The sequence below is a fragment of the Tachysurus vachellii genome, chromosome 11 (genome assembly GCF_030014155.1).
Source record: "Tachysurus vachellii isolate PV-2020 chromosome 11, HZAU_Pvac_v1, whole genome shotgun sequence".
In the NCBI taxonomy this organism is placed as follows: domain Eukaryota; kingdom Metazoa; phylum Chordata; class Actinopteri; order Siluriformes; family Bagridae; genus Tachysurus; species Tachysurus vachellii.
In genome coordinates this window covers 16,643,829-16,665,268 of record NC_083470.1, presented here as the reverse complement: position 1 = coordinate 16,665,268, position 21,440 = coordinate 16,643,829, and the positions used below count along the sequence as shown (strand labels likewise).

Below are 21,440 nucleotides of genomic sequence, written 5' to 3'. Positions count from 1 at the left end.
TGATGTATTGACAAAGAAAACCACCACTAAACTATGGTAACTTAACATTACACAGTGCTATTGGCCTAATGACATAATTTGAATTTCCATGAGAGTAATGTGGTGATAATCACTCAAATCTCTTTTGCAACCTGTAGTTTTCATAAGCTCAGTGCAAGCATTTTTCACCCTTGTTTAATAACCCATGCATGTGGACATTTCTCTGCATTGAATGAGATTTATCATGTATTGCCTGTAAATATGAGCATGTGTTGGGCACGGTGGCTTAGTGGTTAGCACATTCGCCTCACACCTCCAGGGTTGGGGGTTCGATTCCCGCCTCCGCCTTGTGTGTGGAGTTTGCATGTTCTCCCCGTGCCTCGGGGGTTTCCTCCGGGTACTCCGGTTTCCTCCCCCGGTCCAAAGACATGCATGGTAGGTTGGTTGGCATCTCTGGAAAATTGTCCGTGGTGTGTGATTGCGTGAGTGAATGAGAGTGTGTGTGTTCCCTGCGATGGGTTGGCACTCCGTACAGGGTGTATCCTGCCTTGATGCCCGATGACACCTGAGATAGGCACAGGCTCCCTGTGACCCGAGGTAGTTTGGATAAGTGGTAGAAAATGAATGAATGAGCATGTGTTCTTGACAGAGACTATAAAGCACTTCCCCGAATCACTCAGGACAAGTACAGCTTGTAAATGCCATACACATAAAATAAATAATTACATTTAAATGTCATAATAAAATTAGTAATTTAGGCACATTTTAATTAAAAATGGAGAAAGTCAGTGAAACTGATATAGATGGCTTGATTACTTACATTTGCAGACAGTGTACATCCCACATCCGCTTCCTCACCCTCACTGTCGTCAGAGCCTTCATCACGTACTTCTCCAAATTGATCCTCATCACCTTCCTAGATTACACACACATTTGAGATAATAATCATATCTTATTCTTGCACAGAAGTGTTTCAACATTCAAACCTGGCTTCAACTTATGTAATTGATGAATAAATACTACACATGTATTCAGAGTATGCAGTCTTCAAGTTTGTGCATACAAATGGCTTGTGTATTTTGTTTGATCCACTAGCAAGATTCAAAGACAGCAAGACAAAGACAGAATACTGAACCCCATTTGTATCATGCATTGCAGCTAACTGAATTTCAATTAAGTAATTTTAAGCTAAAATAAATTTGTTTCTAATCCATCGTTTTACAATAACCTCTGACATTACAAAGTAAATGCCCTAAATAAATGAAAAAAGAAATATATAGTACTATATGTATGGAGTTGTGGAAAACTGGGATTGAATATTAGTGTATGTACACGTGGGTTCAACCGTCTAACAGCTTTCAAAGACTAAATTTTCAGCATTGGCATGTAAATGAAATTATACAAGTACAACTCACCTCCTCATCAGACTCAAACTGTACATTTACTCCATACGTTTCATCTATGTTGTCATCTGTATTAAAAGAAAAATTACATGATTTAAGAAACTTAAAAAGACCAGTTCTAGATTCAACTAACATTTTCAAGCATTTCAGTCAGGAGTCAGCAGAGGTTGATTTGATAAACAACCCAACCAAGAAAGTAGAAATAAAACAAAACAAAAGCTGTCAAATTTAGATGAACTGATTTATGAAGCACTGTGCCACCATAATCACCAAGACTAAAATTTCAATAAAAAGGTCATAAAGGAATTCACTACAATATACTTTTAGCCTTATTATATTAAGTGGTTGTTATATTAAGGATGTGTTTTGATCAAGACTACAAAGAACTTCTCTAGGTCACTAAGCATAAGGGCATCTACTAAATGCTATACACAACAAATTAGATCAGATGTTTCATTTGGATGACAAACAGTTGATAATATTCTCATGCTTTGACAGAAATCCAGTTTTACCCATATTTTGTAGTTCCTTGTCTCCTCCATAGTCCGTGATCTTTTTGCCCAGGTTGACAAGGACATGGTAACGTGTGTCATCTGCAGGGCCAAGCAGCTGCTCAACCTCTCTCCGCCTTTCCTTATCTCTCATCTTGTCATTCTTTAATACAGCCAAGACTTCATCAGCAGCCCCACATAAGATATCTCTAGGCTGGGTAGGAAGCAGGCAGTTGAGGGAATTTGTACAAAATGCAGCACAGAAATTTAATTTATTTAGGAAGCCAAGCAGGGGGGCAAGTTATATATAAATTACTAGTTCTTACCTGATCTCCAAGAGCAGCCTGGATGAAGCTCAGTAGAATTTCATAAGTTTCTCTGGTCTCTTTGGTCTTGGGCTTGTAAACAATACCCACCATATCATCGATGCCCTCAGACAGAAGGGTGAACCCTTTCATTTTGTTAATGTCATGCCTGTCCTCGTCCCGCTTTCGTCTCCTACATAACGAAGATATAATTCAGTTGTCGAAATACGTACACGCTACTGTACTAAAAGGAGTTTACTCTGGTGAGAAAACGTGATGAAAAACAAATGATGCACAGAAATTTAAGTGAACACCACATTGGTTATATTCTGTAGCGGCATCGTAAAAAGTGTTAACACATACTTTGCTCTCCTTTCCTCCAACATTTGTGGCTTTGTTCTCTGACTCTTATCGCCCATTTTGGTTCCCTCCAATTTTCCAACCAGAGATAATACCTCTCCAGTGGGCTCATCTCGCCGTGTGCGGTCGATCAGAGAGCGGTCGGCTTGCAAAACTAAGTTCGAGTTCTATAGAGCCAAAAAAATATTAAGCAAACAAAAAAAAACAAACAAACAAAAAAAAAACAACAAAACAGCAACAACCTTCACAACTGCAACATACATAAATGCAAAATTTTCCTTAACGATTACTCTAACAAGCAAACAATTAACAGCACACGCGTTAACTTTCTTATAGTAAGGATTTAAGCTAAATCAATATAAATAAAGGCGGATGTAGTAATAGAAGGAAACCAAGAATGACTGTAAAGTAATTAATCATACTTACTGCTTTATATTCGTATTGCAAGCTACGCGCTGTAACATCCGCCATTACTTTATTTAATCCTGGCTACTTCTCAAAAATATAAGCTAACAAAAGTCTGCTAATATTCGCTAAGAATTTTTTTTCACGGAAATCTTGATTAAAAAATTAAATCAGAATCAGACAAGATGGTAGATTCCAGCTGCACGCCAAACGTATTTACCACTTTGATCCTGAAAGAGACTGAACTACGTTGAAAATAAGCACAACGCGGTTACAACGACATGGCTATTACGTAGATTTGGTACAGGTTCTTGGTACTTCCTGAACCGTTTTTGAAATATTGCCCTCATGTGGATTGGAGGTGTCACCCCGTAAAATGGGGATTTCTGTGCCGAGATTCGACTCGTACAAGTTATGAGATACTCAAAAAGAACATTCTATCAGCCCCACAAACCACTGCTTCCAAACACTGTCCTCCCTTTTCTATGTTAATTATTCTAATATCATAGCTAATTTATTCATTTTGAATTAGCTTTGTCCTGGGGTGAACTTTATGTTTTCAGAACCTTTATCAAATGCATGGATTCTCTCAAAATTTCATGTGTTTGAAGGGAACAACACTGATCTGAACAGTCTATCTGACCTTGACTAAAGTTACCTTTAGAAGATGTATCTCTCTGTTAGAATTCGCCAAACTATGGATGTTATTTTAAGAAAAAAAAGCTATATAAAGCTATTCATGTTTAACAGATTCATTTAAACAATTTGTCTTTCTTGTCATGTTAAAACTTACTTAATTTAACCAATAACAGTAATGGTGCTCAAAACTACTCATGATGTTGCCTCATCTTTTACAATTACACAAATTCATATAGGCCTAAAAAAAATCCCACATATCTCTAGGTTCGATTATTGTAATGACTCACTCAGTCCATAGTAGAACAAGAAGATATGATCACAATATTCCTATCTTATTCATATTGACTCCCAGTAAAATTTAGCGTTGATTATAACGCATTACTGAACTTCAGGCAATTCTGCTGACTGAATTTATTCAATTCAATTCAATTCAAGTTTATTTGTATAGCGCTTTTTACAATGGACATTGTCACAAAGCAGCTTTACAGAACATAAACATAGAACAAAAGATAAACATAAGGAGAAGTATAAAGAATTAATATAATAAAAATTCAAGATATATACAGTTCACAGTGTGTATGTATGTATGTGTGTATGTGTATTTGTCCCCAATGAGCAAGTCTGAGGAGGCTCAGGCAACAGTGGCAAGGAAAAACTCCCTTAGATTGGTAAAGGAAGAAACCTTGAGAGGAACCAGACTCAAGGGGAACCCATCCTCATATGGGTGACACTAGATGGTGTGGTTACAAATATACAAGTATCACAGAGTCCAACTGGAGCCGGTCGATCTGTAGATGTCTCAGGGTTCTCACAGAGTCAGCCTTGTCTCAGTGGAGGTCCAAAAATTTCAACGCACGGAAGACGATCATAGCATGGGTGTCTCAGCATGGGTAGAAAAAGAGAAGAGAAGAGCAGTGCAGAGGGATTAACATATCTGCTGTTCATAAGAATGTGCAAGTCTAGTGTGATAGTGCACAATATTTATGGGATGTATTATGTGTACGCCTGACTAAAGAGATGAGTTTTCAATCTACATTTAAACTGTGAAAGTGTGTCTGAGCCCCGAACACTATCAGGAAGACTATTCCAAAGTTTGGGAGCTAAATAAGAGAACGCTCTTCCGCCTTTAGTAGACTTAGATATTCTGGGGACTACCAGGAGTCCTGAGTTTTGTGATCTCAGAGAGCGTGAAGGATTGTAACGTGTTAGAAGACTAGTTAGATACATGGGAGCTAAACCATTAAGAGCCTTGTACGTAAGTAGCAGCAGTTTGTAATCAATTCTAAACTTAACAGGTAGCCAGTGTAGAGATGATATAATTGGGGTTATATGGTCATACTTTCTTGTCCTAGTGAGAACTCTGGCCGCTGCATTTTGGACTAACTGTAGCCTATTTATTAAAGATGCAGGACAACCACCTAGTAATGCACTACAATAGTCCAGTCTAGAGGTCATGAAAGCATGAACTAGCTTCTCAGCATCAGATACAGACAGGATGTTTCTCAGCTTGGCAATATTTCTAAGGTGGAAGAAGGCTGTTTTTGTGGTTTGGGCGATATGATTTTCAAAAGACAAGTTACTCTCTAATATAACACCCAGGTCTTTCACTGTCGAGCTACTAGTAACAGTACATCCCTCTAATTGGAAATTAAGTTGTGAGAGTTTCTGTGTACTAGTTTTTGGGCCTATAAGTAGTGTTTCTGTCTTATCAGAGTTTAACAACAGAAAGTTACAGCTCATCCAGTCTTTTATCTCTCTAAGGCATTGAGTTAATTTCGACAATTTAGTTATTTCATCTGGTTTTGATGAGATGTATAACTGTGTATCGTCAGCATAGCAATGGAAGCTAATCCCATGTCTTCTAATAATGTTCCCTAATGGAAGCATGTATATCGAGAAAAGCAGAGGTCCTAGAACTGATCCTTGAGGGACCCTATAATTAACTGGTAATAAACTGGAGGATTCACCATTTAATTCTACAAAATGGTATCTATCAGACAGGTAGGATCTAAACCAACTTAAAGCCTGTCCATGAATACCTGTGTAATTTTGTAAGCGATCTAGGAGAATGTTGTGATCTATAGTGTCGAATGCAGCACTAAGGTCAAGTAGAACTAATAGTGACATACAGTCTTTGTCCGAAGCTAAGAACAAGTCATTTGTAACTTTAACAAGTGCAGTTTCTGTGCTATGATGGGGCCTGAAACCTGACTGAAACTCTTCGAGGATATTGTTCTCCTGTAAGAAGGAGCTCAGTTGAACAGACACAACCTTTTCTAGTATTTTAGACATAAACGGAAGGTGTGAAATCGGTCTGTAATTTGAAAGTCCATTAGGATCTAAATTAGGTTTCTTAATGAGTGGCCTAATAACTGCCAACTTGAAGGATTTAGGGACGTGACCTAAAGACAACGAGGAGTTAATAATATTAAGAAGAGGCTCACCGGCTTTATATAACACTTCTTTCAGTAGTTTAGTTGGAATGGGGTCTAGTGAACAAGTTGTTGATTTAGCTGTAGTAATAAGTTTAACTAACTCTTCCTGACCTGTACTTGTAAAGCAATGTAGTTGTGTGTTTAGAACCTTAGGGGAGACCGGGATGCTAGTTGCTCTCATATGTTGAGCGTCACCTATTTTATTCCTGATACTTTCGATTTTATCAGTGAAGAATCTCATAAAATCGTCACTACTGAACTGAGATGGAATTGTGTGTTCAGATTTTTGGTTTTTTGTTAGTCTAGCCACTGTGCTAAATAAAAACCTGGGATTGTTCTGGTTATTTTCTATGAGTTTGCTCAGGTGCTCAGCCCTGGCTGCTTTTAGAGCCTGTCTATAGCTGGACATACTTTCCTTATATGCAATTCTAAAAACCTCTAATTTAGTTTTTCTCCACTTTCGCTCGAGGTTACGGTCTCTCTCTTGAGGGTGTGAGTATGACTATTATAGCATGGTGCAAGCGTTTTATCTCTAACCTTCTGTAATCTGATTGGGGCAACAGTGTCTAGTGTGCTAGTGAATATAGCGCCTATGCTGTTAGTAATTTCATCTAGATCGTCTGTGTTTAAGGGTGCAGCAAGAAGTCCAGACAGATCAGGCAGGTTATTTGTGAATCTGTCTTTAGTGGTCGGAATAATAGTTCTACCGAGACGATAATGTGGTGAAACGCAGTTAGCCTGTTCTACAGGTAGTGTGTACATTATGAGATAATGGTCTGTGATATCATCACTTTGAGGAATGATATCTATATCAGTGACATCTATTCTGTGTGATATTATTAAATCTAGCGTATGATTACGACGGTGAGTTGCTCTAGTGACGTTTTGTTTAAGCCCAAGTGAGTTTAGTAAGTCCATGAATGTGTGTCCTAGCGCATCATTTGTGTCGTCAACATGAATGTTAAAATCTCCTACAATTAATGCTTTATCGAAGTTAATCAATAGGTCAGAAAGAAAATCTGTGAATTCTCTAAGAAAATCGGTGTAGGGCCCTGGTGGTCTATACACGGTCGCTAGCGCAAGAGACATCAGGGATTTTTTCGTGTGCGTGTGCGATAGTGTAACATTAAGGACAAGCACTTCAAAAGACTTAAATCTATACTGTGTTCTCTGGGAAACAGTAAGGCAATCATTAAAGATAGTGGCGACACCACCTCCACGACCAGTCTGACGAGGCTCGTGCTTATAGATATAACCTGATGGTGTAGACTCATTTAGACCGTCATTTGTAGTCATTTGGTTTAATCCAGGTTTCGGTGAGGCAGAATGCAGTAAGGAATAATTTAGAAATACATGTTCCTCTTGCAAATATTTTGCCACACAGTTCAAGTATTAATTTGATGCAACTTGTGCTGCTTTGCTGTGAGCAAGGATATAAGTATTTTGGACTGGATAAAATGTTATAGTGATAGTAGGTTCTCTTCAGAAAGATTGAAATGATCTTGTGCTAAATGGAGTAACTTTGCCAACGTTTTCCTTGCACCCCTGGCAATATGGGTTCACACAACATTTATTATTGACTTTTGCAGTTTTTTAATTAGTTGTCATCCTGTTGGACAGTGACATAGTAGGCCAAAGAGAATAAGAGTGTTTGTGTAAAATTTATGGTTTCACTGTGAGTCAGAACCACTGGAACAGGCTAGAACAATACCATAGAGGCCCAACGTCCATGTCAGTGTGGAGAGAGCCATTACATCTATCACTGGCCATCCATCATGTGGGGTCTCTGAAGCCCTGAATATGTTTTTCTCCCTGTTCCACAAACCAGAAGGCACATATTTCACATAGTAATATATTATCATAAGATGAAAGGCGTGTGAACTCTAGGATGAAGTGCATACACATACAATTTTTTCCCTTTGATCTGTTATGATTGTGGCAGTTCCTAAGAAATGCTTGTAGGATGCAAATGCAGGAAAGGCAGAAAAAAGTCAAGCAGTTATTAAAACATCAGGCAAAAGCAGGTGAGCCAAAAAACAGTCAAATGGGATCAGCAAACTGTATCAGATGGATAAGACAAAATACAGAGTTTAAATCGCAAGGCAACAAGGTATTTGTGCACAGTACAAAGACTTGGTAATGGCGAGATAAAATTGAAAGTATATTTTGCAGTTCTTTTGTGTGGTGTCTGTGAGTGCAGGTGATTGGAAATATGTAGATGTGTGTGATCAGAAAGAAGGTGACTGAACATGGAAGTGTATGAGTGCTCTGGGCATTGAAGCCTGCAATAGATGTTATGAAATGGAGTAAACCTGACAAGATAAACATTTTTAGAAACCAAATCATTAATTCTTATTTACTATTCATGCATTATTCAAATACACATGTAAATGTACAGAAAGTGGTTTACAGAAAATCCATCTTATTATTCTTTAGGGAATGGCAATATCCTAAATGGATATTAAGTCTAATAAAATCACCCAGGACTATTTAAGGGAGGTTACATACAGGGCAAGCAAAGTAGTGGTACAACCTCAAATTTGACATTCATTTATTTTGGGTATATCCAAATAATTTCAACATCAGGATCCAGGACTGTTGTATGCAAGTGAAATTCTGCACTTACCATGTATACGCCATATTTTCAAGTTAATATCAATATATTTGAAAGCATATTAGAGAGAAAAATATATTTTATAAGCCATTTTGTGCCATTTTTATAAGCCAATGGCTCTGTCTCTTTTACAAGTAAATAAATTGCATGAAAATAAGGAACTAAACAATGTAATTTAGCAATAATGAAAATCTTTAAGAACCATAAACATATGAGTTTTTAAAAGAAATATTATTTGTTATTTTTTACTATCTTATATCTAATGTATGTCATATGTGAATGTAAGTGAGTGTGGTATGTGAAGATTGTATGTGAGTGTGGTATGTGAAGATTTCCCAAATGCAGGCATTTCCATACCACAGGTGTAGTGAATTTCCACACCACAATATCTGGGGTGGTTAAGTTGACCAATAATGCAAATGTATCATTTGACCACAGTATATTAAAATTACTAGAGACTAGTCATCCTAAGTATAAATGTAAGACCATTATGCACCTGCCTACATTGCAGAATATCATACAAAGCTTTAGTATGATTCATGCTATTGTATGTCCAAAAAAGGGGAAAAATATATTGCTTTTAATTTTTCTTCTCTAAAATCCAAGAGAAAGCCCGTGAGGTAATGTAATCCTTTTTCATAATAGATGTTTTCAGTATGAATTGCTATTTTAACAATTTTTGTCAGTGATCATATTAATTTTAATTATATATATATATATATATATATATATATATATATATATATATATATATATATATATATATATATATACATTCAATGTATCTTCCTTATGTAACAGGTGCCTACAAAGACAACCATCAATCATGCCTGGTATGTTTGACCAGATCGGAATCTGGCTCCTAACTGGCTTTCTAGCCATTCTTACAATATTTTTCAATATCTATATCTTATTGGTGAACCAGCGAAACTGCAGAAAGAACCACTTACATCTATGCCCCGGTGACACTATAATGACTGGTATATCCCTGGCTAGTATCAGTCATCAAGTTGTCTCTTACTTGTGGATGACAATGGTTCAGGTGGACATAAATTGTATGTATGACACTGTGGAAGCAATTCTATTGGTGTTAGTTTTCTCCCTGAAATTCTCAATAATGTGGACCACTGCTTTCCTTACCTTCTTTTATAGCACCAAGCTTGTGATCAAGCCTATCCACTGTTACACACGCATTCAGGAAGCTATTCTAAAGCACGTTCTTACTGTGGTGATTGTAATTTTTGTGTGTGGCTTTACCAATTGTCTGCCACTTTTAACTACTGTGACATTTTACAACAGCAGTGCTGGAATTATAGAATGTGGTTTAATCATACCAGATGGGGCTGTGGGATTTGGCTACTTTATTTATCTTGCAGTCAGTGCAGATATTGTTCCAGGTATACTGATGATCAAATGTAGTATCTCCATCTCGTATCATCTATCTATCCATCTACGCCACATGAAGGAAAGCACTAATGGCACCCATGCTCCCAAGCTAGGTACTCAGATGAGGGTGATCAGGATGAACCTTACCTTGGTGGTGGTGTTCCTTTGTTTTCTTATTGTAGATCTTTTCACTCAGTCCACAGTAGTCTTAAAAAAGGAAAACACCATGGGCTTATCCATTCTTTTCACTACAATTTACACATCAGTTAGTGGATTTGTGCTGATCTATGGAAAGAAGAGCTTCTGGAAAGAGTTTCTTCACTGGTATAACCTCTTTTTAGAGGAGTACTCTTGTTTAAGATGTATGAAAGTACCAGAAAGTAAGACTGTGACACACACTGCTCCAAAGCACTGATGGTTGTTTATGATAGGTACTCTATATGTGTCTTTTAATTATTTTTTTTTTTTTGTATAAAGGTAGAAACATGATTAATTTGCTAGTTTTTCTAAAAAAAAAATCCATTATAGGATATGTCTTGTTTATTGAAGCCCAAAACCAAAGCAACATTTTTCAACCAACGGCTTTTCAAACACTGAGACTCACATACTAATTTCATATGTACCTTCCCAAAAGGTTTATGTTTTTAATGAGTTATATAGTATTACAGGAATAGGTATTACAGAATAAAACAAAATACTCATTTAAACTAGCCAGAAACCAGACCTTATACCTTTCTTTGTTGCTGAATTTTCCAGAGTCAAACACCCAAATGCATGGACAAACACAGGGACAACCACAGTTTTCTTTTTAATTATATCCTAATTTCTCAAAAATAGTAATTGTAATGGTGCTTTTAATACAATTATGCAATATAACTATACAATATCAAGAGTAGAAAACATTCAAGTATATGTGATACATAACAATTAACTTGTTCATGCTATTGATTGTGTGCTTAGCATGCTTATGTTACACATCTTGCAGTGTGTCTATGCATAGTAAGAACAGAGAGCTAGTATTCATATTTGGCAGGAAACTGAATATAAAATGCTAAAGTAATGATGTAAGAAAGAAATGTTCTTCATGATTTCCTTTGTTTGTTTCCTTTGAAAAACCTTATTATTTAATTGTTATTTGTAATTAATTATTTGTTTTATATAAGTAGAATGTAACTGAATTTGTCAGCTTTATTTTGTACCAGTAGTATCTCAATCTTGAATAAATCACTAAATGTTGATTGTATTATTACTACAAAATAATTTTATGTATTTTAACTACATGTATAAGAGAATAATAAAGTGACATACATCACTAATGATTAAAGTGTTACTGTGTTAATCTTTTGAAGTAAAATATGACCTGGAATATTATTGCATTTAACAATCTTTTAGAAAGTATTATACATGGTACAAAATTACAGAGGATTCAGTGATTATTAAAAGGTAAATTATCATACAAAAATTATACACCAGTTTGACTGAAAAAGCCCTGAAACATGATGTTGCCACATCTGTGCTGTTTTGTGGGTATGGCTATGTGACCTTTTGTAATTATGAAATCATTAGACCTTTTGAATTGGTCATATGAGACCATAACATTTGGGTTAGAAATGGCTTGCATTTAGCAACCTATGCTGAAAACAAAATCTCTTGGATTTACATGAAAAAAATTGTTTGCAAACATTAAAGTCATGTATGCCCATAATTAGAGTGATCATACTGTGATGTGTTATTTGTTAAACATACATTACTTTTTATGTAAATCTAAGGCTTTTCTTTTATATCAAGAATATTCAATAGCACTATTATAAACAAATATGGTCTTTTTTGTCCATATTTGCATATATGTTCATAAAGTATATTTATTTGCCCTATGTTGAAACAACATTGGTTTGTTATGTCAAATACCCAAAGTGTTGTTTTGTTAAGTCAATCTCTAGCCAGCCCCTCCTCGAACCGCCACCTTATTGTGGTGGAGGGGTTTGCGTGCCTGAATGATCCTAGGAGCTATGTTGTCTGGGGCTTTCTGCCCCTGGTAGGGTCTCCCAAGGCAAACAGGTCCTGGGTGACAGGCCAGACTAAGAGCGGTTCAAATACCCCTTATGAGTAATTTAATAACGAGGTCCGTGACGTCGCCCGGTATGGCGACAGTGACACCTGGAGGGGCGTGATTGGGAGAAACGGCCCCCCGACCTGAACCCGAGTGGTGTTCTGTTATTGGACTTCTGTGCTAGTCACAGTTTGTCCATAACGAACACCATGTTCAAGCATAAGGGTGTCCATCAGTACACATGGTACCAGGACACCCTAGGTCGGAGGTCGATGATCGACTTTGTGGTTGTTTCATCTGACCTCCGGCTGTATGTCTTGGACACTCGGGTGAAGAGAGGGGCGGAGCTGTCAACTGATCACCACCTGGTGGTGAGTTGGATCCGATGGCGGGGGAGGAAGTTGGACAGACTTGGCAGACCCAAACGTTCTGTGAGGGTCTGCTGGGAACGTTTGACAGAGTCTCCAGTCAGAGAGAACTTCAACTCCCACCTCCGGCAGAGCTTCAACCAGATCCCGAGGGAGGTTGGAGACATTGAGTCCGAGTGGACCATGTTCTCCACCTCCATTGTCGATGCAGCCACTCGGAGCTGTGGCCGTAAGGTCTCCGGTGCCTGTCGTGATGGCAATCCCCGAACCCGGTGGTGGACCCCGGAAGTAAGGGATGCCGTCAAGCTGAAGAAGGAGTCCTATCGAGCCTGGTTGGCTCGGGGGACTCCAGAGGCAGCTGATAGGTACCGGAGGGCCAAGCGAGTTTCAGCCCGGGTGGTTGCGGAGGCAAAAACTCGGGTCTGGGAGGAGTTCGGTGAGGCCATGGAGAAGGACTATCGGTTGGCCTCGAAGAAATTCTGGCAAACCGTCCGGCGCCTCAGGAGGGGGAAGCAGTGCCCTGCTCACACTGTTTACAGTGGAGTGGGAATCTGCTGACTTCGACTGGGGACATCCTCGGACGGTGGAAGGAGTACTTCGAGGTTCTCCTCAACCCCACCGACATGTCTTCCATTGAGGAAGCAGAGGCTGAGGGCTCAGTTGTGGACTCGTCGATCCCCCAAGCTGAGGTCACTGAGGTAGTTGAGAAGCTCCTCAGTGGCAAGGCACCGGGGGTGGATGAGATCCGCCCTGAGTACCTCAAGTCTCTGGATGTTGTGGGGCTGTCTTGGTTGACACGCCTCTGCAATGTCGCATTGAGGCTGGGGACAGTGCCTCTGGACTGGCAGACTGGGGTGGTGGTCCCTCTGTTTAAGAAGGGGGACCGGAGGGTGTGTTCCAACTACAGGGGGATCACACTCCTCAGCCTCCCCGGAAAAGTCTATGCCAGGGTACTGGAGAGGAGAATTCGGCCGATAGTCGAACCTCGGATTCAGGAGGAACAATGCGGGTTTCGTCCCGGTCGTGGAACACTGGACCATCTCTATACCCTCACCAGGTTGCTGGAGGGTTCATGGGAGTTTGCCCAACCAGTCCACATGTGCTTTGTGGATCTGGAGAAGGCATTCAACTGTGTCCCTCGTGGTGACCTGTGGGGGGTGCTCTGGGAGTATGGGGTCCGGGGCCCTCTGCTAAGGGCTGTCCGGTCCCTATATGACCGGAGCAGGAGTTTGGTTCGCATTGCCGGCAGTAAGTCAGACTTGTTCCCGGTGCATGTTGGACTCCGGCAGGGCTGCCCTTTGTCACCGGTCCTGTTCATTATCTATATGGACAGGATTTCTAGGCGCAGTCGGGGGCCGGAGGGAGTCTGGTTTGGGGACCACAGGATTTCGTCTATGCTTTTTGCAGAAAATCAGGACCTTCAGCGTGCACTGGGACGGTTTGCAGCCGAGTGTGAAGCGGCGGGGATGAGAATCAGCACCTCCAAGTCTGAGGCCATGGTTCTCAACCGGAAAAGGGTGGCTTGCCCCCTTCAGGTTGGTGGAGAGCTCCTGCCTCAAGTGGAGGAGTTTAAGTATCTTGGGGTCTTGTTCACGAGTGAGGGAAGGATGGAGCGGGAGATCGACAGGCGGATCGGTGCATCTTCTGCAGTGATGCGGTCGATGTACCGGTCTGTTGTGGTGAAGAAAGAGCTGAGCCGCAAGGCGAAGCTCTCTATTTACCAGTCGATCTACGTTCCTACCCTCACCTATGGTCATGAGCTTTGGGTCATGACCGAAAGGACAAGATGCCGGATACAGGCGGCCGAAATGAGTTTCCTCCGCAGGGTGGCTGGGCGCTCCCTTAGAGACAGGGTGAGGAGCTCGGTCACCCGGGAGGAGCTCAGAGTAGAGCCGCTGCTCCTCCACATCGAGAGGAATCAGCTAAGGTGGCTCGGGCATCTGTTCCGGATGCCTCCTGGACGCCTCCCTGGGGATGTGTTCCGGGCATGTCCAACCGGGAGGAGGCCCCGGGGAAGACCTAGGACACGCTGGAGGGACTATGTCTCTCGGCTGGCCTGGGAACGCCTCGGTATTCCCCGGAAGAGCTGGAGGAAGTGTCTGGGTAGAGGGAAGTCTGGGCGTCCTTGCTTAGACTGCTGCCCCCGCGACCCGGCCCCGGATAAGCGGTAGAAAATGGATGGATGGATGGATCTCTAGCCAGCTCAATTAAGCCACTCTATTAAGATAAGCTGGGGAACAATAGTCTGTTTCGGGTGGGGAAGTAGGGAAGAAGAAGGGGAAGGACAGAAAAAGAGGAAAAAAAGAGAAAAGAGAGGGAAAGAAAGAAAGAAACTAAAGGAGAGAGAGTGCCATGTGTGAAAAAATTCAAGTCCCCCTACCCACAAGAATCCTACCACAGCTAAGATTTAAATATTTAATTCAGATTTGAAATCACAACTGTTAGTCTACATAAATATTCCTGATGCCAAACATGTGTAAATTTTTCACTACTAAATAGTTTATTGATACTGGCAATTTAATTATATGCAAAATATGGCTTCTCTATAATTATGTACTGTTATGGTTATTGTCTTTTTTAATGAATTTTACTGTGTTGATTTTATTGTATTTTTATTCTGTTTTAATGTTTTATTTATTAGAATTCCTAATTAACTGTACTCATGATTACTCCATTACTTATTTAAAGATCTCTGCTAAGGTGCTTCAGTATGCAAAAATAAAGAGTAATAAAATGTTTTACCATCCCGGCTTACAGAGTGATTACTGAAAAGTGTGAAATAAATCAGTGACCAGTCAATGGTATATAAAAGAATATAATTATATTTAAAACATAACTTTATAAAAGTTATAAATTATTACAAAATAGTAACAAAGTAAATTAAACTAAAAACAAAAGCACACACCTAAATATTCAATTTATAAAATGCAATATAACTACACTATAATATAACTATATAATATAGCACACAACTACAAACAAAACAGAAAAATACTATTTAAACATCAAGTGTTTACACATATACATATGTATATATAGGGTGGAGTGCTGCAGTGATGTGCTGGGCCCAAATGAGACCAGCATTGGCTTTTTCCATGATGCCTGTTTTAGAAAGCTGTTGACCGTCTCTGGTAGGTTTGAGGGGACCCTACAGTGTTCTGTGACAAGCTGTATGTATGCAGGTGAGTAGTTATCCTAAACAAGGATCAGATTAATACGTTACACTGATGCTATTATATGTGAGATGTTGTCTAGCTGTCTGTACAGAGGTCGCCAAAGGGGCAGCGTCAGAAATGGAGGGTGATTGATCACGGTTTCCCTAAAATGTGCAAAAAGAAAACAGGGTCAAAACTTGAAGAAAGGCAGGATGTGATTGTAAAGCACAATGGCCCTAATTACATACTGTACTTTGGGAAGATATAATCCACAAAGATAACGTGGTACATTACCAAAACTGGCCTGAATGGGACATTTACTTATCTGAAACATAAAAGAAACACTGTGTCAGTTGGCAAGCAACCTATAAATTACACTGTATGGTTTTATGTCTTTTCTATTCATACCCTCTAAAAACAATCATTCAATTCAATTCAATTCAAGTTTATTTGTATAGCGCTTTTTTACAATTGACATTGTCTCAAAGCAGCTTTACAGAACATAAACATAGAACAAAATGTTAATATAAAAGAATAATATAAAGATTAATAGAATACAAAATTCAAGATTAATATTAGATATATTTATCCCCAATGAGCAAGTCTGAGATGACTCAGGCAGCAGTGGGAAAAACTCCCTTAGATGGTAAAGGAAGAAACCTTGAGAGGAACCAGACTCAAAGGGGAACCCATCCTCATATGGGTGACACTGGAAGGTGTGATTATAAATATACAGTCTGACAAATGTTGTATTGATGCAAAAGATCACATGGAGATCACATCTCCTCTACTGTATCGCAGAATCCAACTGGCGTCTTCTGGTGAGGAGCAGGTCTGTTGCCAGCTTCAGTGGGCCACACACCTGTGCTGGCAAACTGTTGCAGGCAGGATATATTCAGGACATCACAGAAGACTCAATGGTAGGAAACCTGCTGAAAATAAATTCTACAGTTATTATTTTAAAACAGCCTGCGTTCATTCAATTTCTGGGTTACATTAAATTTTTACCAGCTTGGTTGTTTTTGTTTGGTCATATTTGCCCCTTGTTTTTCCCACTGTAGGTGCTGAACAGTGTCTATGAAGTTAAATTCAGCAATTGAATAAGAATAATTAAATTATAATATACAGTAATGAAATGGATGAAATCTAACATCATGCAAATCATGTACATTTCCTGCCCTCCTAGATTGTAAATCATTCTATAATGTACTTATTGTAATGCAAACTGATATATTTGATAATTGATAACGACTAAACGAATCAAGAAAGTATGGTCAGAGGGGCATAACTGGATTCATTAAAAAGAAGACTCATCCTTCTCCCTTTGGTGAGTATAGTGATTCTGATAGAAGAAACAGCCTCTTTGTGTCTGCACACTACCCTACTGACTACCTCCTCCATGAGCACCCGTGCTAGAAGGAAGCCATTAGAAGACTCCTGCATGGAACCTACAGTTGAACACAGACACCCAGATGGTGGCCAGGAAACTAAGGTTCATGTCTAGCATTATGTCATCATATGCAAGATGCATATCCAAGCAAGATGGCTACCACTTTTTCTAGGCTTGGAACTGTTACAGTGAATGACTATAGTGGCATGCTGGCATCTGGTAGATCTGAAACTACCAGGTGTTTGACTTTCAGGAGTGTTTAATCTGTTGCTGACTGCTGATCTTTTATGGTTCTTCTAATATTACATAATATATATTATTAGGGTTACTGAAGGATGCAAAAATCAAAGCTGAAATGTCAGACCAGAATGATTTTGTGTAGTGACTTAGGCTGCAAGGGAAAACACAGACACCAAGGACAGCATTTTTTACACAAAACATGCACATTTATTTACAGTGAGCAAGTTTCTGAGCAAGGGTCTCCAACAGTAAACATGCCAAAGCCAATAACAAGCCTCTTTTGTCTGTAGTTGGGCCAGGTGGCAGCAGGTCAAGCAGCACAGAAGACAGCAACAAGACAAGACCCAGTAGGCTGGAGAGGTAGCACTGTTGGCTTCAGTGTCCTCTGGCCACTCTGAAAATAAAAAGGAATAAAAAGCATGAGTGCTGTAGAATGGCTGTACCCCATGCCACTTTCTCCTCTCCTTGGTGAGGGCAGATGTTTCCAGCGTGTTGTGGACAGCCAGGAAGTGCATGCTTGCAGTGCTGTAGTAACCTGAAGAGCGAAAAATCACTAAAAAGTGGTTGTGCAGGCCTCACCATCACAAGAGATATCTAAAAAAAACAGAGGAAGCACCAATTCATTTTCAAATCCACAAAATGAACATTCTGCTTGAATATACATACGCTTAGATATAAGTAACTTACAGGGGTAAAAATTGTGAATTTTAATGAGAATTTCTTTAGCCTTGTGTAAGAGACAAAATTATTATGAACAGATCATGTTCCACAAAGATAATGATAAATCTGTTTCTATGTAACCACTGCTTTAGGAGCAATACTGGTCATAGAGAGTAATATCCTTCTGATATGAATAATATTGTCAGCGACGCAGGGATAAAATAGACCCAAATGCAGGATAGCATAAAATAAACAAGTTTATTAAATAAAAAACACAAAACAGGGACACAGACTAGAGACCAGACAACAGATAACGATGACAACAACAAAAAACAACAGACAACAGTAGAGGATTCAACTAAATACTAATAAGAATTAGACACATGAGGAACAGGTGTGCAGAGGCAGGGAGGAAAAGACAAGGGCTGGGCAGACACATGACACAAAACAAACAAAAGCACATGGCCAAAGTCCGGGCTGAGTCCTGACAGTACCACCCCTCGAGGCACGGCTCCAGACGCGGCAATTCGTCTTAATGATAGTCCTGACAAGGTCAAGGAGGGGGGAGCAAGGCATCCGGCGAGGCAGATGGGGGAGCAAGGCACCCGGCAAGGCAGGTGGGGCAAGCAAGGCACCCGGCAAGGCAGGTGGGGCAAGCAAGGCACCCGGCGAGGCAGGTGGAGTAGAGGATCGTAATGAAATGGCCAATGGTTCAATGGCCAAGGCAAATAAAGATGGAGAGAGAGGGCAGCCCTGACGTGTCCCATGCTTCAATGGAAAATACTCCAACACTCTCTCTAGGCGCAGAGCTATAGTTTTTGCCAGAACTTTTACATCAGCATTTAACAAAGATAGAGGCCTATAGGAACCACATAAAGTTGGATCTTTGCCACTCTTCAAAAGAAGAGATTTCGTGGCTTGGGTCATAGTAGTTGGGAGCAAACCATTTTCCTAGGATTCATTAAACACTGACAAAAGTAGAGGTGCTAATTTATTAACAAATTTCTTGAAGAACTCAATAGGATACCCATCAGGTCCTGGGGCTTTATTGGACTCCATCGCTTTAATTGAGAATTTTATTTCTTCAAGGGAGAGTGGGGCATCTAGTTCTTGTACATGGTCAGAATGAATGGTAGGGTTTTCAAGGTTGTCCAAAAACTGATTCATAATAGTAGTATCACCCGGAAATTCAGATTTATACAAAGAGGTATAAAACGATTTGAACATTGCATTAATTTCTACCGGGTCTGTAACAATTACATTAACATGATTATTAATTTTAGGTATCAAACGAGAGGCAGATTGACGTTTCAGTTGGTGAGCCAATAGTCGATTTGCTTTATCCCCATGTTCATAGTAAGTGCCACGTGTCTGCAATAACAATCGCTTTACTTCCCTAGAGGAGATAAGATCAAATTCTGTCTTAAGGTTAAGACGTTTCTTAAACTGTTCTGGGGAGGGATTGGATGCGCACACTTGGTCAAGAATACCAATAGCAGAAGTGAGTTCTGTAAGCTTGGCCTTATGTTTTTTATCTTCCCCCTAAGGAAAGCCTTCAGTGACTCCCAAAGTAAAGATGATGATGTAAGTTTGTTCGAATTAAAAAGGAGAAACTCATCAGCAGAATTAGACAGAAATTCACAAAATTTGTTATCTGCCAACTATAGAGAATTAGATCTCCAAAGGGGGGGAGTAGATCTCTGTGTGGACAGCTGAATATCCAGAAATAGTGGTGCATGATCTGATATTAAAATACTTGAGTAATCAATGGAAGCAACAGACAAGTTCAAGCTGTTATCTATGAAGAAATAATCTATTCTTGAGTATTATTGGTGAACCTGCATGAAAAAGGAGAATTTTTTAATTAAAGGATTAAAAAAATTAAAAAATTAAATTATGAACTCCCCAAGGGTCAACCAAACCATTCTGGTTCAAAAAGTCAGAAAAGGATTTTGACATAGCTGACTGAGATATTGGTCGTGAACTAGATCTATCTAGCACTGGGCCAAGTACAACAAATAAGAATTTAAATGAGGTATGTTACTAAGTAATCTGTTGGAGAATTCAACATCATCAAAGTTAGGTGCATAGACATTTATCGGCAGCACCTTTGTTTGCATTAACATGCCTACAACCATAAGGTAACTACCATTTTTATCAGCAATAACATCAGTAGGTAGAAACTGAATATTTTTATTGATCAAAATAGCAACTCCTCTTGATTTAGAGTTAAAGTTAGAATGAAAGACATGCCCTATCCAAGAAGCCTGCAGCCTATAATGATCTTTAAATTTCAGATGAGTTTCTTGCAAAATCACTATGGCAGAATTAAGCCGTTTCAAATGGCTAAAAACTTTACCACATTTAGATGGGCTACTCATGCCACGTATATTCCAGCTAAAGAAACGAACAGATGGGCCTACACCAGGATTATCGAAATTAAATTTAACAGGACACATTTAAGTATAAATGAATTTAAGAACACATGATCAGTACCAAATGGCCTCCTGACCTCATTAAAGGCGGCTCGAGCCCAAGCCACCTTGGCCGTGTGGTCGGGGAAAACGGACATCTTTATTTCTCAAAAATCTCAGCAACGTCTTGCTTTAACGAGTCTAGCAGTTCTCCCTTCAGGGACTCCGCATCAGTTACTTGCATGACTTCTCTCGGAGAGGTAGAGCTGCGGGGTGAAGACAGAGCCCCAGGCTCCGGGGTCGCTACCTGTGTAGCAGGCCTCAGTTGTTGGGTCGTGGTGGAATGGGTTTTAGATGTTTTACCAGCCATGATAATATGTCCAAGTGGTGAAAAAAACTTTATCAAAATACCCTAGGGGTAAATATATCAAAAAGGTAATCTAAATTGTGTTATAAAATAATTACCATAAACACTGCAAGAGTCTCAAATCAGACATCTCACTCCATTGGCTGCTCAACAGCACCCCAAATTATTGCTGATAAAGCTCCAACCACAAAATTGACTGATGTAACAGTAGTTCAAAAAGACAGGCTCCAGGCAGCCCCATCCACAGCAATCCCAAGGGTCACAGGCCCGTCATGCTGATCAATCCCCAACAGACTCTGGCAAGACTAGCTATGAGAGCATAACAAAAAGGGAAAGCCAGAAGGTGACACAAACATGAGGGCTTCCTAGGACATAAAGCATCCAACCACTCCACAGTCAGCGAACCTGAGCAACTCGTGAGAGTAGTAAGGCAACAGCATCCAGACATCCCAGTTCACCAAACACTCTATGCCCATGAACCCTTCAGGTCTGCACCTTTACCTAAGAAAAGCTACTTATAAAAGGCTAGACTAATCAAATGTGTTCTCAGCCTGAACACTAAGACTGTGTCTGAGTTCTGAACACTAATTGGAAGGATGTTCCATACCTGTGGGGCTATGTAAGAAAAAGCTCTACCCCCTGCTGTTGTCTTTAGTACTTGAGGTCCTACCAAATAGCCTGCACCTTTTGATCAATGTAAGCTTAAAGGATAAAAAAAAAAATAATTATTCGCTCAAGTACTGTGGCGTGAGAAAATTCAGTGCTGTATAGGTCAGGGA

At 39.7% G+C, this 21,440-nt stretch overlaps 2 protein-coding genes across 2 annotated transcripts in view; one reads left to right on the top strand and one right to left on the bottom strand.

The window, feature by feature from the left end:
• The window catches only part of snrnp200 (small nuclear ribonucleoprotein 200 (U5)), a 42,393-nt gene extending 39,142 nt beyond the window's left edge, over positions 1–3,251 (bottom strand). The window contains exons 1-6 of the mRNA XM_060882488.1: positions 2,965–3,251; positions 2,542–2,705; positions 2,200–2,371; positions 1,895–2,087; positions 1,395–1,450; positions 800–895 (exon numbers count right to left, since the gene is read on the bottom strand). Coding sequence (XP_060738471.1) covers positions 800–895; positions 1,395–1,450; positions 1,895–2,087; positions 2,200–2,371; positions 2,542–2,705; positions 2,965–3,009 — 726 coding nt within the window. The 5' untranslated portion in view covers positions 3,010–3,251. The remainder of the gene's footprint in view (positions 1–799; positions 896–1,394; positions 1,451–1,894; positions 2,088–2,199; positions 2,372–2,541; positions 2,706–2,964) is intronic.
• On the top strand, positions 3,225–10,432 carry LOC132853769 (uncharacterized). Its single transcript, XM_060881712.1, has 2 exons — positions 3,225–3,235; positions 9,433–10,432. Exons 1-2 carry the CDS (start codon positions 3,225–3,227, stop codon positions 10,430–10,432), a joined length of 1,011 nt encoding a protein of 336 aa, XP_060737695.1.
• The last annotated feature ends 11,008 nt before the right edge of the window (positions 10,433–21,440 follow it).